This window comes from Arthrobotrys flagrans, assembly GCF_004000055.1.
Source record: "Arthrobotrys flagrans strain CBS H-5679 chromosome Unknown unitig_0, whole genome shotgun sequence".
Taxonomy (NCBI): Eukaryota; Fungi; Ascomycota; class Orbiliomycetes; order Orbiliales; family Orbiliaceae; genus Arthrobotrys; species Arthrobotrys flagrans.
In genome coordinates this window covers 2,817,161-2,832,255 of record NW_027137550.1, presented here as the reverse complement: position 1 = coordinate 2,832,255, position 15,095 = coordinate 2,817,161, and the positions used below count along the sequence as shown (strand labels likewise).

Here is a 15,095-nt window from a genome sequence, read left to right as displayed (position 1 = left end):
TAGATTCCAAGCTGCGAGTTGTATTCTCATGTGGGAGTATTGCCAATGATCTCTCCTTCCTTAGCGGTCTGACACTTGGTTAAGAACTAAAACATATTTTAGTTGTTGATTTTGTGGTATCACCGAAACGGTGTGTCACGCTATATTTTACCACTGAATCAACACACAGGCATATCAAATGGTCTGTCTGTTCCAAATGCCCTTAAAAATATTCATGGAATGGAAGTGAATTCGTGCAACATTCGGATGAAGTTATTCAGAACTAGATTAACAAAGCAAACTCGGACCATACAAAACCTTTAACTTCTTTTCTTTCCGAATCCTACGGTCGAGGGTGGATCTTTGGGGGCTTTATTTTATCCTGAATACGTTCTGAACGGTGCTATTCTGATGCAAAAGCGCAAGTTCCCATATCGATCTTCTTGACTGGCGCTCCCGGCGAAATATCAAACTCAAAGATATCCATTGGTAGACCCATTGTAGTACAGGCGTTAGGGATCTATGGGTCTTAGTGTTAGAAAAAAGACTATTGCGGCCGGTTTAGGCGATTTTAGAGGAGAGACTCACATCCACAATCCCCGCAATATGTCCCTGAACTGGCGCGCATGACAATAAAAGGTAGATTTGATAATCGGAGTAGCCTTTCCCCAGCTTGATTAGTAACCAAAATATGATCACATCGATCTTAAAAGGTTAGTCACCCACCATATCTCCTCAAGTACTCAATACACCTCAACGACGTCTGTCTATACGCCACCGTCGCATCCATATAATGCTGCTTCCCATTCTCATCCACCGAAAACCCTTCAAAGTAAATATACCTCCCAGGCCCAAACTGCGGCTCCACGGGACCAGGGATATAAATCGGACTCTTCATCCCCAGCTCCGCCATTCCATTCTTCATAACACTAAATTTAATGGTAATACACCCCGCCATCTCTATCGCCCCACAGAAAGAAATCTCACCATCACCTTGCGAGAAATGAAGATCTCCTACTGAGAACTTTGCGCCTGGAACGTGGACGGGGAGGTAGACTTTTGATCCTCGTGAGAGGTTTTTGATATCGCAGTTACCGCCGTGTTGGGGTCGTCCGGGGATTGTGCGAGCGCCTTCTTGGCCAATTTTGGACTTGAGGTCTCCGGAAGCAGTACCAGCGTGGACATTGACTGGTTGGGGAGCTAGAGCAACGACTCTTTCCATGTGAGAGCAGGATGTGATAATCTCTGATTCGCGTTTATTCCAAATGGATAGGACTTCCGGGGATGGTGCGCATCCGAGGATACCTGGGTGGATAAGGCCAGCGAAACGGACACCTGGGATATGACGAGAAGAGCAGAATATCCCTTCAAAGTCCCAGATTGCTTTGGCACTAAGAACACTCCGGTCAGCACCATCCAATATATTCCTAACCGGTAGCTAGGAAGCCTCTAACATACGCTTTAGGATAAATATCATCCAAAAAACCACCTCCATTCTCCTTAGCAAAGATACCCGTAAACCCCCATGGTTGATCTTGCAACGGCTGGACGTCCTGGATTTCAACAACAAGTACGTCACCGGGTTCTGCTGTTTCAATTTCAAACGGGCCGGTAAGGTAGTGGACTTTGGTCAAGTCAACATTTTTTACGTCGTCGGCGCTATCATTGTTCCCAATTTGGCCGCCGGTCCAGTCTACGCATTCGATTTTGACAACTTCGCCATTCTTGATGGTGCCGCAGTTGGGGACTATATTGTTAGACCGAAGTCATGATATCAACACATACAGTCGCAGGGGCGTTTGCAAGATAACAGTGATTTGGTGTGAAGAGTGGAATATACCATCAGGATGCCAGCGATTCTAGAACATTATGCTATTAATATATATTAGGTTTAAATTTAGCACGTTAGGGGAAGCTAAGGAACCAAAGGCCGGTTTGTGGCTTACATGTAAATACGGAAGCGTCGCAGGATCCTTCGTCAAGTCAACCTTTGCGGCGTAACGTAATTCCTTGAGTCCCATATTTATCGATTGTTCTCCTTCGAGGTGTTATATCTAGTCTTGATCTCCGGGCACGTAATATTTTGATCTTAAAGGCAAATATACGAAAATTAACCGTAAATAGGCAGCTACAGCTACTAACAAATCCAGTTGTATTTTGCAACTACGAGGGTAGATCGAGGGCCAAACATAGCGGTATTTGTACTCCTCAAAGCCTTGAATATCAATTAGAAATCGATCGCGGAATACGGCTTGTGTCGGCCTTGTGCGATGCATCTTACATTCCTAAAATGCAGGAATCCAACAGTACTACGTAGACGCACCCCGCACCGCGACCTTAAGCTTGGACACGGGCTGGAAGGTCAATTGATAATGATTACGGCTAACGAACCTAGTAATCCCAGTGGATGGAACCTGTTCGACACTAGTTTAATCGATAGGCTGCCTCATGCAGCACACGCATGTATATTCAAGGATCCCGAACTTAAGACGCGGGGCCGTTTTGAACCGCTATAGTGCGCTATCTTTGTACCATCAACCATTGGCATTGGCAATTAATTACGTACCCCAATCTATATCAAGATTGTTTCTAGATGATAAGTATTTCGATAAGTACCTAATACCTAATTGCGAATTTAACATATCTTTACATGACCAATTCCTCGACATACCCCGACTCAAAAAACCAACAGATAGCAACACAGAATACACGGAGATGATTTTCTCCCACCGACTCTGATAAATAGACTAAGTTATACACATCAATATATCCCGCATCAACCCCCAAGCACCTCACACAACCTCTCCAACCCCCTCTTCGCCCCCTCTACATTCAAATAAACATACGGCTCCAGCATCTCCGCCTCAATAACCACAAACCCCCCATCATCCCTAACCACCCCATCCAACCTCAAATACCCCAACTTCCAGTCATCCCCATACCCAAACCTCCTTCTAACATACTCTATCACCTTCCTCCCAATTTCCTTCCCTTTCTTTGGAACCTTCGAATCGTCTAGCTCACCGATCCGTGCGCCATATTCTTCTATAGCTCGAAAATCTGTGGCGATAGGTCGTTTTAGGATTGTATGGCTGTATTTACCGCCGAGGAAGATGATTGAGTATTCACCGTTCTTGATGGAGGGTTCGAAGGCTTGGATCATGATTTTTACTGTTGGGGAGAGTGAGCGGGTGTAGGTGTATACCTGCGCCCAGCTGGACTGTGTTTCTGTGGGATCATACGCTTCAGAAGATGGATCCGGAATCCTATGCGTCTCCTTTGCTGAAGCGGATACAGAGGGTTTTATAACCACGCTAGAGTTCCTGGCCGCGCCTCCATATTTTGATATAACATCTTGGTAAACCGGAACTTCTCCATCTGTTGTATCAACAAATATAGTCTCAGGAATAACAACCCCTAAATCCTTTTCTAGATCTCTTAGATAGATTTTATTCGAATTCCAAGATATCAATTCCACGGGGTTAACAATTTTTACACCGGAAATTTGTGCAGGGAGTACTAGATCTTGTAGAAATGTTTGGAATTCGATGATGTGCAGATTATAGTCCCAACAGGCGATGAAGATTATTGAGTGGTATGATGTTAGGTCTGCCAGTGTAAGAGATCCTGGGGATGGATGGAGAGGATACCAAAGGCGTTCGTCGACTTGGAAGCCTTTTTCGTGGAGGGCTTCGATGAGCAGGTTATTGCTGGGGCCCATGAGGGAGAGGGGTTTGGGTGAGGTTTTGAGGAAGAGGATGCGGCGGGATGGTGGGGGTTGTAAGTCCATCTTGATACTAGGATCTGCTTGCAACTTGCAATCGATCTACTGAATTCTTGTCTTGAAAGTTCTATTGAATTCTTCCAACGGAATACTCAGCATGAGAAAGTATATCGTTTGAGGAGAGATTTGTTGTTGGTAGCCCCGCAATATTAATTGCCGTGAAGGATCGATTTAATCACTCCTCGGTTGTCCATATCCCTTAGCGATTTCTTGAGTCTTCAATTACGAAATTTAAAAAATACTGATCGCTAAAGGTAGGTTAAGGCGAACACCGACGCCTTTCGTCCGCTTAAGAGTAAAATAATTGAAAACAATGAGATAATTTTTTATAGATCACCTCATGGTGTCTGCATTTAAATTTCTCCTATATATCGTGCTAGCTAGCTTATAAACAACCATTTTTCCAAACGCTATCGAACATAAAACTCTACTCTTCCTCCAAGGTAGACGGGTAATAATACAAAAGAACGGGATACGATACTTGCAGCATGAGCCAAAAATTCATGCAAATGATGATATATATGCGCACCCCAAAATATGAAATCCGGTATGAAGAATATGAGAAAAGAAAAGGATGTGCGATGCTATTTTGAGGTTTCGCTGCGACCAAGAGTGAAAAAAGGGATGATTAGACAATACCAATGGTATAAAAAAGGAAAGGACGGGGACATATATGCACAAGCCCACTATGCCATAGACGTTAAAAAGAGGATGATTCAGTAATAATGGCACAGTAGAAGCGAAGTAAGGAAAGACCGTTGGTCCTTTTCTCGTGAGGACAATCAACAAAAAGGAATGCGAATATAAACATTAGAAAGGGTAACGGGAATTAGAATCCTTGAAAGTTGCCAATTATATGTCTCTATCATATTATATTTTTACAAAGCAACGAACAAGCCGCTGCCGAGTAAAGCCATCGCCATGCTGCCCATAATTACGGTGAATGCAGCCCAATCGAACGATGGAACGACGGCGGCCCCATTCGGTAAGTTCGTTGCCGTATTGGTTGCCCCGCTATCTGGTCCGAAAGTAAACCCAACGTTTGAGGATCCAGTAGGGCCGGATAGACCAGTAGTCGCAATATCGGTCTCGAACCCACCGATACCAGCGTTTCTCGAGGTGGCCGTGGCAGTAACGCTTGGTTGATCGGCTATTGTGGAAGCAGCGGAGACGATCGGTCCGGTGATTTCTACAATGTTAGATCCCGTTGCATCGGTATTAGCCTGAGCGATACCGATTTTCTGGCCGTCGAGGTCGTAGACTACATAAGCGGATCTTAGGAAAGTGTCGCCAAAGAGCAAAATATCGCCAACATCGCCAGGCTTAATGCCGAATAGGCAATATTGAACACCACCGGATTGGACATAATCTCCATTGGAATCGCGAATTGGAAGAACTAGTTCACCGAAAGGAACTTTGATTATTGGACCGTTGGGACCACCGAATTGATAGTTGAGTGTTGCATTTGCTCTGCCTACATCGCAGTCGACAAGGTAAATACCGGAGGACTCGTCGTAGATGGCGCCAGCGGCGTCGACAAGCTGGTTGGCGATTTGAGAAGGGAGAACGGTAAGGGTTGTTCCGGAATCCAAATATGCCGGTTGATCGAAATTACGAGTAGTCAACGCCACCTCTCCATCATTCTCAGTTGTGATTGAAAACCCAGTCCATGCGACGATGAAGCTAGAGATTATCTGGTTCTCATCGGGTTGGATATCAAGCAAAGCCAAGTCGCCGAAGTATTTCTCAGTATCGTATCCACCAAAAAGAATGTTACCGGTGGCGGCATCCTTGTCGTCGAGATATAGAGAATAAGCGCGAGTATTGATGAGGGATTGGTTCACCATCAAGTCGATGATGTTCGGGTACGAATTTCGGCCGCCGGTTTGAGCAAAGATAGCCTCGTTTTCACGATAACCTAGATATTTGATTAGCGGTCATTCACTCGGTTCAGCCAGGTATCTATATATAGATATGGTCGTACCAATTCCCATGATTCCAGTGGGGACCTGCTTCGCCCTCTTCGCCAGACCCATCGTCAATCCCTTAATCTCAGCTCCAGCCATCTCCACATTGTCGCGGATGTAGTCGCCATGGACACCAGAACCAGGTGTTACATAACTGATATTGAATTCTCCGCTGTACAGCAATTCGTAGGTACTCGATGCCTCCGGATCGACTGGAAAGAAAGGTCAAAAAAATTAGCCAGACCGCCCTTGTTAAAAACCAAAATCTGGGTTTCCTTCAAGTTTTATATTGAATGTAAATCCAAACCACGAGGAGGGAAATCTCCGCTCACAAATTCCACCAAGACATGTCACATCGTCACTCCTGCAAGCCTCCTCACTGAACATCCACAGATCACTAGATCCGGTATCCAACTGCAGCTGTATTGTCTGTCCCGGTGTTCCAATTGTCGTGTTGACGTAATAGATACCAATCGATCTGGTTCCTCTTTGTGCATTACCCAAAGTGACCGAAACCGAATCTCGTTTGACTCTATCGAGTGTTCTGGCATCCTCCCGTCGAGCGAAGGGCATCGATACCACTTTCGGTGCCTTCTGTGCTGTTGACTGTGAGCTGAGGCATGCTGATGATAGGAACAGGAATGTCGTTGCGACCGCGGATATCCGTAATGGCGACGGCATTGTTCTGTGTTGTGTGTGCTATTGTTGCCCGTTCCTGACTGACTGTGCCGCACCCTCCTATAACCTCTCTCTCTCTCTCTTCCTCTCGTTTCGTATTTGACTATGATTATAATTTATAACGAACGGCGTTGAAAAGATGAAAATTAAAAAATTAAAAGGATAAATTAAAAAAAGAACTGATTGATTTCGATATGTATCCGATAGCTAGAATAATGCAATGCGAAGCAGCAGGTGAAGACTCCTAAAGCAGATGCTGTATCGGTACTGGTAGAGTACTGAGGCCAGGAAACACCAACAGGCTTGCTGCTTGTATGTATCAATTGCCTATTTCCTCGAACCCCAGAATATTAACAATGCGACCGTGAAATTACCCCAGCTTTGATAACGGAGACGAGAGAGATCTAGAGAGCGTGCGAATATAATAATATGCTGGGACAAAAAAACAATAAAACACCACCAGACAAGAGAAGAAAGGAAAGTGAAAAAGAGAGAAGGGCGTGATTTAGTGAAGCAGATGCGACGAGATTACGAGCAGACCGGGCTATTGAGCCTCAAGGAAATTCGAAAAATATCCTTACCTTTTGATCCTTCCGATTTCAAGAGCTAAGAACACCCCTATCGAAATAACAATCAGGGCTGTCCGGATGTGATAGGCTGGCTGGGCAGCTTTCAGCCAATGTAAACGCGCAACGATAATACGAGATCTGGAGAAAGTCAAAGCCAAGGGCCTCCACAAATGTTCTGATGAAACAAGCTTGCCAGCTTTAGTGCGCAGGGGAAACGGGCCAGTACATATACCGACCAGCGATATTGCCTGAGGCCGGGTTATCCGGATCGATTACGCGGTCGAGTCAACGACCATAGAAAAACTGGACTAACTAGATGTCTCGGGATTGTATCATTGCATCGTCGAGATGGACTTGGAATGGCCACATGCAGCACATCACAGAAAAATTCTATTTTATCATACTGTGTAGTGGTAGACATGTCTATGACTGTGAATTACTCGAGCCTTTAGACTTTTTTCCGAGGTTTGGCATCTGCAGCTGCTAAGCCCCTCCCGTAAGACTGAATTGGGGGGCTAAAAGGCAAGAATTCGACATCCATGACGAATCCAAACCCGATGGCAAATCCATACTCTAGTACTTCGATAGTCAGATTTCAATCTATGAGATAGATATCTCCAAGATCTCTTCGTTAGAATTCGCCGAAACTTCATAAAGAGATCTAGAGACCCATCGACAGGTCGGACGAGATTTTATTTTATTTTTCCCGCAAATTAATTTTGAATTTTTGATATTACACCTGACCCTGCATGACCAAACGGGAGGCTGCAGAGCATACTGTAGCCGCCGCTTTTGGGTGAAATGAGGGCCAGGAACGAATGCGTGCTGATGCCGCTAACCATGTGGGGAAGCTTCCCTTAATTTGCTTTTGTGGGTCAGCGGAGTTTCTTGACTTCGAACAAACCTTGTCAGCCAAGTCCTGTTCAATACTTCCGCACCAAGCGGAGGCTGCGAAATAATGGATTGAAATATCAAACCATCCATAAGTAGATGGTCTGACAAACAAGACGGGCGTGTGTTATTGTAGATATCGGTAGACCTCAACGGGATCTAAACTTAGACATTCGGTCGGTCGTGGTATCATTGGAGTTAAAAGTTGATTTGTTTGGTAGAAGCCATGTATCAGTGATTCTTATGAAAATACAACGTCGCTTTCTTGCCAAACAAACTTCATGGATTCACGAATTCAATCTGAAAACCTTCGACTATACCCCAAGCTTAAAACATCTTAACGACACATCTAAGATATTGTTAGCTATAACCCTATAAAACGTTCGAACCGACGGGGCGGGGGTTAAGTTACCTGATACAATCGCCAGAGTGCATGAGATCGAAGGCCTCATTGATATCCTTCAGGTCTCTCTTGTGTGTGATAAATTCTTCAACCTTAAGCTGACCATCAAGATAATCTTGAACAAGATTTGGCAACTCAGTGCGGCCACGGACACCGCCGAAGGCGCATCCAAGCCATTTCCTACCAGTAACCAATTGGAATGGTCTTGTCGAGATTTCCTGACCGGCGGCAGCGACTCCGATGATAATAGACTGTCCCCAACCCTTATGGCAGCACTCCAGAGCAGCTCTCATAACGGAAACAACACCAGTGCAGTCGAAACTATGGTCGACACCTCCATCTGTAGCCTCAATGATCGTTTCGACGAGATTCTTACCACCATCGGGAAGTTTCGAGGGGTTTACGAAGTCGGTGGCACCGAATTTTCGAGCCCATTCTTCCTTGTCTGGGTTGACATCGATAGCCTGAGTAGATGTTAATTTGTATCCTAGGTTTTCAATTGGAGGATTAGGGAACTTACAATGATTTTGGCAGCTTTGTTACGGACGCATCCTTGGATAACTATTGTGGATATATCAGTATAGTACCGATATATGACGAATCCGACCTCATGGACATACCAGATAGACCGACGGCACCGCAACCAAAGATAGCGACGTTGTCACCCTCCTGAACCTTAGCGGTGTTGATCTAAAATACCACAGTATCATGTCAGTGAATTCGAAACGAAAGGTCGTCTGGATCGTGACACGTACGGCAGCGCCATAACCAGTAGCTATACACACGTCAGCCTACATCCAATTCATACTCCAAAGGAATCGACAATCCACGTACTAATACCACATCCCAACAAGCAAGCCTTGTCAAGTCCTGCTTTAGGATCGATGGCGACTACGGAAATATCGGCAACAACTGTATACTGGCTGAAAGTCGAAGTCTATGATGCCGTGTTAGCCATTGCTCAAAACAATCGTTGTGAGAGAATGTCAAATACATACACCCATATAATGGATTCTGAAACAGTCTTCGTAAGCTTTACACCCTTATTTCCTGTTCGGTATCCAGAAGAAACTCACAGGTCCTTTCCATTTGATGTGAATCTAAGAAGTTGTCAGCACAACTGTAACTACTTATCCACGTAATCTCTTATCTAAGACCAACCTGACAGTGCCATCAGGCATGAGACCCTTGCCTTCAACGTTGGTTAGTTTAAACTCGTGCTAGCTATCGCAATATTGAAGATAGAGCTGCCATACCCTGGGTAGCACGGATCTTTCCACACAGATTTGTCTTTCCGCTCTTGCAAAATTTACATTCACTATCGCACAGTCAGCGATATGGCGATATATAGTCGGGCTAGGTTATAGCTTACCGGCACTCGGGGGTATAAAGCTGGTAGAAAACCCATAAGCATATATACCAGCGCATTGGATGCGAAAGCTGTCTTTAACATACCGCAATTACCTATCCGAGTAAAAAAATTAGTCTTCCTAAGCTACACAATGAGACTGGGATGCAAGGAAGGCCCACGTGGTCACCGGGTTTGACAGATGTGACACCCTCTCCAACGGATTCAACGATTCCGGCACTACAGCAGAACGTGTGTCTTAATGTACCATTCAACCCTATTATAAATGTAACTTGTAGACTTACCCTTCGTGTCCCAGGATGACAGGGAAAGCACCTACAACCGCTTTTAGCACCATTCCTTGAAATTCCTGGCTAGCCAAAAAATATATAAACCTTCAGGATCCTTTCCGCTCAGGGTGTACCTATACAATTACACCATCAGATATTGATTCTCTTCAAGCCCTCCAGACCAGAATCTCGGGCACGCACTGATCAGTATGGCACACTAAACTCCAATATTAGCAACCACATCTCTACGTTTTTCTCTCTCACATCCCATCCGACCACTAACCTCCGGTGTACTCAATCTTGATTCTGACTTCATGAGCCTTTGGAGCGGCGACCTCGATTTCTTCGATTGTAAGTGGTTTTCCTGCTTCGTACGCAACGGCCGCGAGGCACTTGATTGGCTGTTGTGATTCCAGAATTCCAACGGATTAGCCAGGGTTCTTTTCGATGCATATGCAGTTGTTGTCGGGCTTGGGTTAATACCTTGCCGACTGTCGACATGTTTCCAGGAATTGGAGCTTAGGTTATCGTATCTTCCTAAAAACAATTGTCAGAACTACTTTTAATAGCCAGCCAGACCAAGTTCCCAATGACAGAACATAGGCTACAAAGGAAGATAGGGATACCAAAGGCTCAAGGTCTTTCAATGCTGCCAGAGAACCAATGGTCCAAAAGGTATATGTCGTGAACTGGAGAAGGAAGTTTAGGAACTTTTTGTTTGCCGAAGGAGTTTATAATTTTAGGAGGGGCAACAAAACCCCTCCAAATGGAAAGGGAAGCTTCTCCCCGCGCTTCGGTTCGGAACGTGTTAGTCTCGTCTTGTGCCCAAAGAGATGTCCGATTCCGGTGATTAGCTTCGGGGATAATATTAATATCTACAGGCGGCTATGATGTAGGTATGACTCTTTATCAACTAGGTGATGAGATAATACTGCTTACCAATATCTCAAGTTCTCGGCCTACTGACTATAGCTGCATCTGTTGGTTTGAGTTTGGGGTCGCACTGTGGAGCAATCCCGGTTTTACACGATATGGTGTTATCCGATGTGGTATTTTCGATCATGCAACGCATTTGTGGGTCCTCTATATTGTGGGGTGCCGCTGCTAAATCCTTCACAATCTAGAATTTGAGGGCAATTAATGTCCAATTGAAAGGGATATTAATAAGCTACTTATTCGATCCAGTGGTTCTTCGAGAACCTACGGAACGAGGACCCTGACTCGCGTTTCCACTATAGCATTGACTACTGTGGTTTAGCGCGCGGGTGTGCCATGACCGTGGGAGAGGGATTTAAAGAAAAGAGGCATCTCTTTCTCTTCGTTGATCTACGGTTTTAAACAACTCTAAACGTATATTCCGAGGAGTCTCGGAGAATCGTGTTCTGGGTAATACAAATACGTAACAACGGATGTAACAAGAGGCATTGAACGATAGGTTAGCCGTATCCTGTTTCATGATCTCAAACATGGCAATTTACATGAAGGAATTGCGAGTATGCATGATTTAGGTGATAACACACAATGCCCGTATATATTGCATATCTATATAGATCCAGGGATGCAGAGCTCGTGGAAGAGCCCTTGGTGTAAAAAGTGCTCGCCGAGCGGACATGATTGCTTCATTTAACCAAATTTCGATGAACTTTTCGGCATCGGCGCTCCTAAACCAGTGACCACAATGTCATCTATTGCCTCTATTCTTATTTTCGTGATTGGCTTACATGCACTGTTTACAACAGCAGCACCATTCCCAGGTAACTGGAACAACCAAACCAATTATACTCTACATATAGCTCCTAGAACTACACAGGTGGCTCTCAGCCGTCGCGGGACCCTAACTATTCTCCACATACCTATCCTTATCCCTTCACCGATTGCTTCTTCAGTGTACGCGTCGACAACCACAACGACTGGAGTAGAATGGCAAACAAACCAAGAGCCTTTGAAGGCCTCGGCGTCCGTTTAGAAACATGAAGAGTCGTCAAACCTGACAAGTAGTGTAACGTCGCTATTAACATCAAGACTTCCTGATGTACAGGCAGCTCTACAGGCAGCTCTACAGACTACAACGTTAACTTTGACACAAACTGAACAGAAAGTGGTCATGAATTTTCACACTGCTAGCAATTCCTTAGTATCAACTCATGCCCCGGTCAGGTATGTTTATAAGCTACCTCAACCAATAGGGGTGTCGCAGGAGAGTATACCCAATAAGCGTATTAAACCTAGGGTATACGTCACAGAGACTATTTTATATACAGTGATAGAACCAGTCTATGTCGTCACAAAGACTGCTTCTCTTTCTGTCGTTACAAGAACTACATTCGTCTACAGACCAGGCCCACCAACAACGATTACCCTAACTACTTCTCCTCCAGTATCATCAACGCTGACACCAAAACCATTGAAACCAATGTTATCTAAAACCCTATCTCTATCTTATATCTCCCAACACACCACTAAAAGGCTAAAGTCCGCAGGAACCACCTCAAAATCAAACCCCAAATCTACACTAATACCCCCTACCCAGCCCACCCCACCAGGCCAAGGTAATACAAAATGCAACGGCCTCTATAGATACCAAACGAGCAAAGCATCAGGCCAGCAATATCGTGCCTACTACTACTTCGACTACGACTTCGCAGTCTACCACATCAACGACTACTGTAACAACCTCAAAAACCTTCCAGACAACCATAATCAAAATGATATCCAATTGATTCAAATTGGCGCTACCAAAGACCGTAATGCATTCACCATGGGCGTCTATTGGCCTCCTAACCTTCCTGGTACTAAACCTCAAGCGGAGATATGTGTTTACTACTTTAAATCAATACTATTAGACGGCTGTGATGGGAACGACCCTAATAATCCATTGAATTGGAAAGGCGGCGGGACTGTATATGCAGTTGACATAGATGGAACGTATAAACGACAAATATATTATCAAATACATGCTATAGGACGACGAAAGAGTGTCATAAAACAGCGACTAGCTCAGTGTTCTAAAATAGTAGAGGGTAGTAGAGCAAAGATATTAATACAAAGTGCGGGATAGGCGGGTGATGAGGCTTTAGTGGATTTGAAAAGGAATGTTATTAAAGCGTGTGGGAGTATTTTGGAGTACTAGGAACCTGTGTCTATGATCAATAAAACGGGGCTTTATGAATGGCAGTTGGAGTTGGGGATGCCGATAGGGCAGGAAGGGTGTTTTTTAGAGGTTGTGAGAAGGAATTATGGGGCTGTGGTGCAATGTGGGTTTACTCCGGCGTTTAGGAGTGAAGGAACATATATAAGATGTATCAGATGAGATTGATACATGATGTTGATGCGTCTGGATACACATTGTTCTTATTAAGTCCTACCCTTCTCCTCCAACTGTGTAAAAAACTGCGCTGCCGCCAACTTTGGCATCCGTCTCTTTGGCAACCTTGAACTCGGGTGCACTGGCCTAGGCGATGTAGACGGTCCTAGTCCTGGTTGGTCGTCGGGTTTTGGATTCAGAGTCACTGTAGCCACGAAACAGACATTTCCATCATCACCAGGTGCCCGTTTAATACCAATCCGACAGGGATTATTAAGAACAATCCCTCGGTTCCCCAGTATTGCTTTTACTTTCCCCGCGATCGCGTTGATAAGGGTTTTAACTGTCGCCGATCTTTCAACCTCGAAGACTAGTTGTCCCAATGATAATGAACTGACTTCTTGGTCGAGAGTTAATTTTAATATGAATGGGGGCCCGTTGTTCATCTCACTTTCTTTGCCTTGTGGTAAAAGGATCGGGTCGTTGATAAAACTGTATTCTGAGATATCGACCCATGGAGTTCCTGTTCTAGACATGTTCGCGGAAAGGTATTGTATAACAATCCCACACTGCGCACGGCAGCCGATGTATATCCCTGGTTGTCCCAAGGAAACGTGGAGTTATAATCCATTTGAAGCTTTGATGTATTTGATAGAATCTTCAATTGAATCTCAGTAGGAATGGCGTCGAGAGTCGAATATAAATCCGCCGAGTTAGTCTCTCGGCTACCAAGCTGCTCCATGAAAAGAGTTATATTTGCAAGAACTCCTTTTCTGACATTAGACGAGATGGAGTTGGCAGCAAGCTGTTCTTTGATAACAGGTAGATTCGAATCAATCAACTCTTACGTGTTTGGAGATAGAGTCGTGAAGACGCAGCGGATGATGTTTGGATTGTTAGGTTTGTAATATCTGAAAGAATTTCATTTTGAATTCCGGGTGGTAAGGTGTGAAGGACATTTAGGATTGTATCTGAGTTTAGATTCGATTGGTTGTTCTCGATTATACTTGAAAGGATTCCCGTTTGTAGATTGGTGGGGAGAGCTCGGAATATAGTGGCGGCGGCGTTGAGACTGCCTGTAGACCAGCTATTCAAAAATGAAATAGACATGATTGGAAATTCGACTACTTAGATGTTGCAACGTAGGTGTATAAATTCTAGATCTAGAGGTGGATAATCTTGGTAGTAGTATTTGGCTTGCGGGGTACTTTATAATAGTTTTATCTACATAGTCTCGTATCTAGTACAAACACCTACTTGAGGATCTAGATGGCTGGCTCTACATCCCTATCGTAGACCTTGGCGAGCCTGCACGCTAGAACAAAATATCAGTAGCGCAATTGTATGTATAAATTAGATGTTTAGTATCTGACTCTCGATCTCTCATATACACCGCTCTGTACCAAACTACCATTTTACATGACATTTTTGAGGCTCAAAGCTAGCTAGAATTTTTGATTTGGTTTTTTGGTAGACATTGAGGTTCTAATGGCGTCTCACTCTTGACATCTTATGGCTTTACAGCTAGCCTTCTAGTTAGCCTTTTATCTGAGAGTTTAGATCATGTTTTATCTTTTAAAAATATGTTTACCTTGTATCCTCCTCTGGCTATACATTGTAAAAGAGAAAGAGGATCAGATATCAGGTATCCTAGAAGCTAACTGAGACGCCTGCCTTGTATGACCTCCTAAAATAAGCTAAGGCTGGAATACTTCGTTACGTATGGAACAAATACAGAAATAGTATTTCCGTTAAAGATTGTAAAACGCAGCCCCCCAATGACGCAAATAAACTACTAAACTAGCAAAAAAAAAAAAAAGAAAGAAAAAGAAAAAAAAAAAGAGAGAGAGAGAGAGAGAGAGAGAGACAGAGAGAGAACGGG

At 44.3% G+C, this 15,095-nt stretch overlaps 5 protein-coding genes across 5 annotated transcripts; all 5 read right to left on the bottom strand.

Moving 5' to 3' along the window:
• Window positions 1-382: 382 nt before the first annotated feature.
• Window positions 383-2,000, bottom strand: DFL_003878 (uncharacterized protein; the record flags this gene model as incomplete). The annotated part of the gene is made up of 6 exons (XM_067632876.1): window positions 383-499; window positions 568-641; window positions 706-1,370; window positions 1,438-1,726; window positions 1,820-1,838; window positions 1,926-2,000. The coding sequence occupies 6 exons, from the start codon at window positions 1,998-2,000 to the stop codon at window positions 383-385; spliced, it is 1,239 nt and encodes a 412-aa protein (XP_067491102.1).
• A 755-nt stretch (window positions 2,001-2,755) lies between these two features.
• Window positions 2,756-3,769, bottom strand: DFL_003877 (uncharacterized protein; the record flags this gene model as incomplete). The annotated part of the gene is made up of 1 exon (XM_067632875.1): window positions 2,756-3,769. The coding sequence occupies one exon, from the start codon at window positions 3,767-3,769 to the stop codon at window positions 2,756-2,758; it is 1,014 nt and encodes a 337-aa protein (XP_067491101.1).
• Window positions 3,770-4,641: 872 nt separating this feature from the next.
• Window positions 4,642-6,411, bottom strand: DFL_003876 (uncharacterized protein; the record flags this gene model as incomplete). Its single annotated transcript, XM_067632874.1, has 3 exons — window positions 4,642-5,681; window positions 5,748-5,942; window positions 6,063-6,411. 3 exons carry the CDS (start codon window positions 6,409-6,411, stop codon window positions 4,642-4,644), a joined length of 1,584 nt encoding a protein of 527 aa, XP_067491100.1.
• A 1,784-nt stretch (window positions 6,412-8,195) lies between these two features.
• Window positions 8,196-10,410, bottom strand: DFL_003875 (uncharacterized protein; the record flags this gene model as incomplete). Its single annotated transcript, XM_067632873.1, has 18 exons — window positions 8,196-8,217; window positions 8,281-8,735; window positions 8,792-8,832; window positions 8,892-8,961; window positions 9,027-9,046; window positions 9,106-9,208; window positions 9,270-9,285; window positions 9,348-9,371; window positions 9,433-9,463; window positions 9,528-9,589; window positions 9,644-9,663; window positions 9,727-9,735; window positions 9,802-9,859; window positions 9,925-9,955; window positions 10,015-10,043; window positions 10,111-10,126; window positions 10,193-10,310; window positions 10,393-10,410. The coding sequence occupies 18 exons, from the start codon at window positions 10,408-10,410 to the stop codon at window positions 8,196-8,198; spliced, it is 1,143 nt and encodes a 380-aa protein (XP_067491099.1).
• A 2,853-nt stretch (window positions 10,411-13,263) lies between these two features.
• On the bottom strand, window positions 13,264-13,749 carry DFL_003874 (uncharacterized protein; the record flags this gene model as incomplete). Its single annotated transcript, XM_067632872.1, has 1 exon — window positions 13,264-13,749. One exon carries the CDS (start codon window positions 13,747-13,749, stop codon window positions 13,264-13,266), a length of 486 nt encoding a protein of 161 aa, XP_067491098.1.
• Between the last annotated feature and the right edge of the window lie 1,346 nt (window positions 13,750-15,095).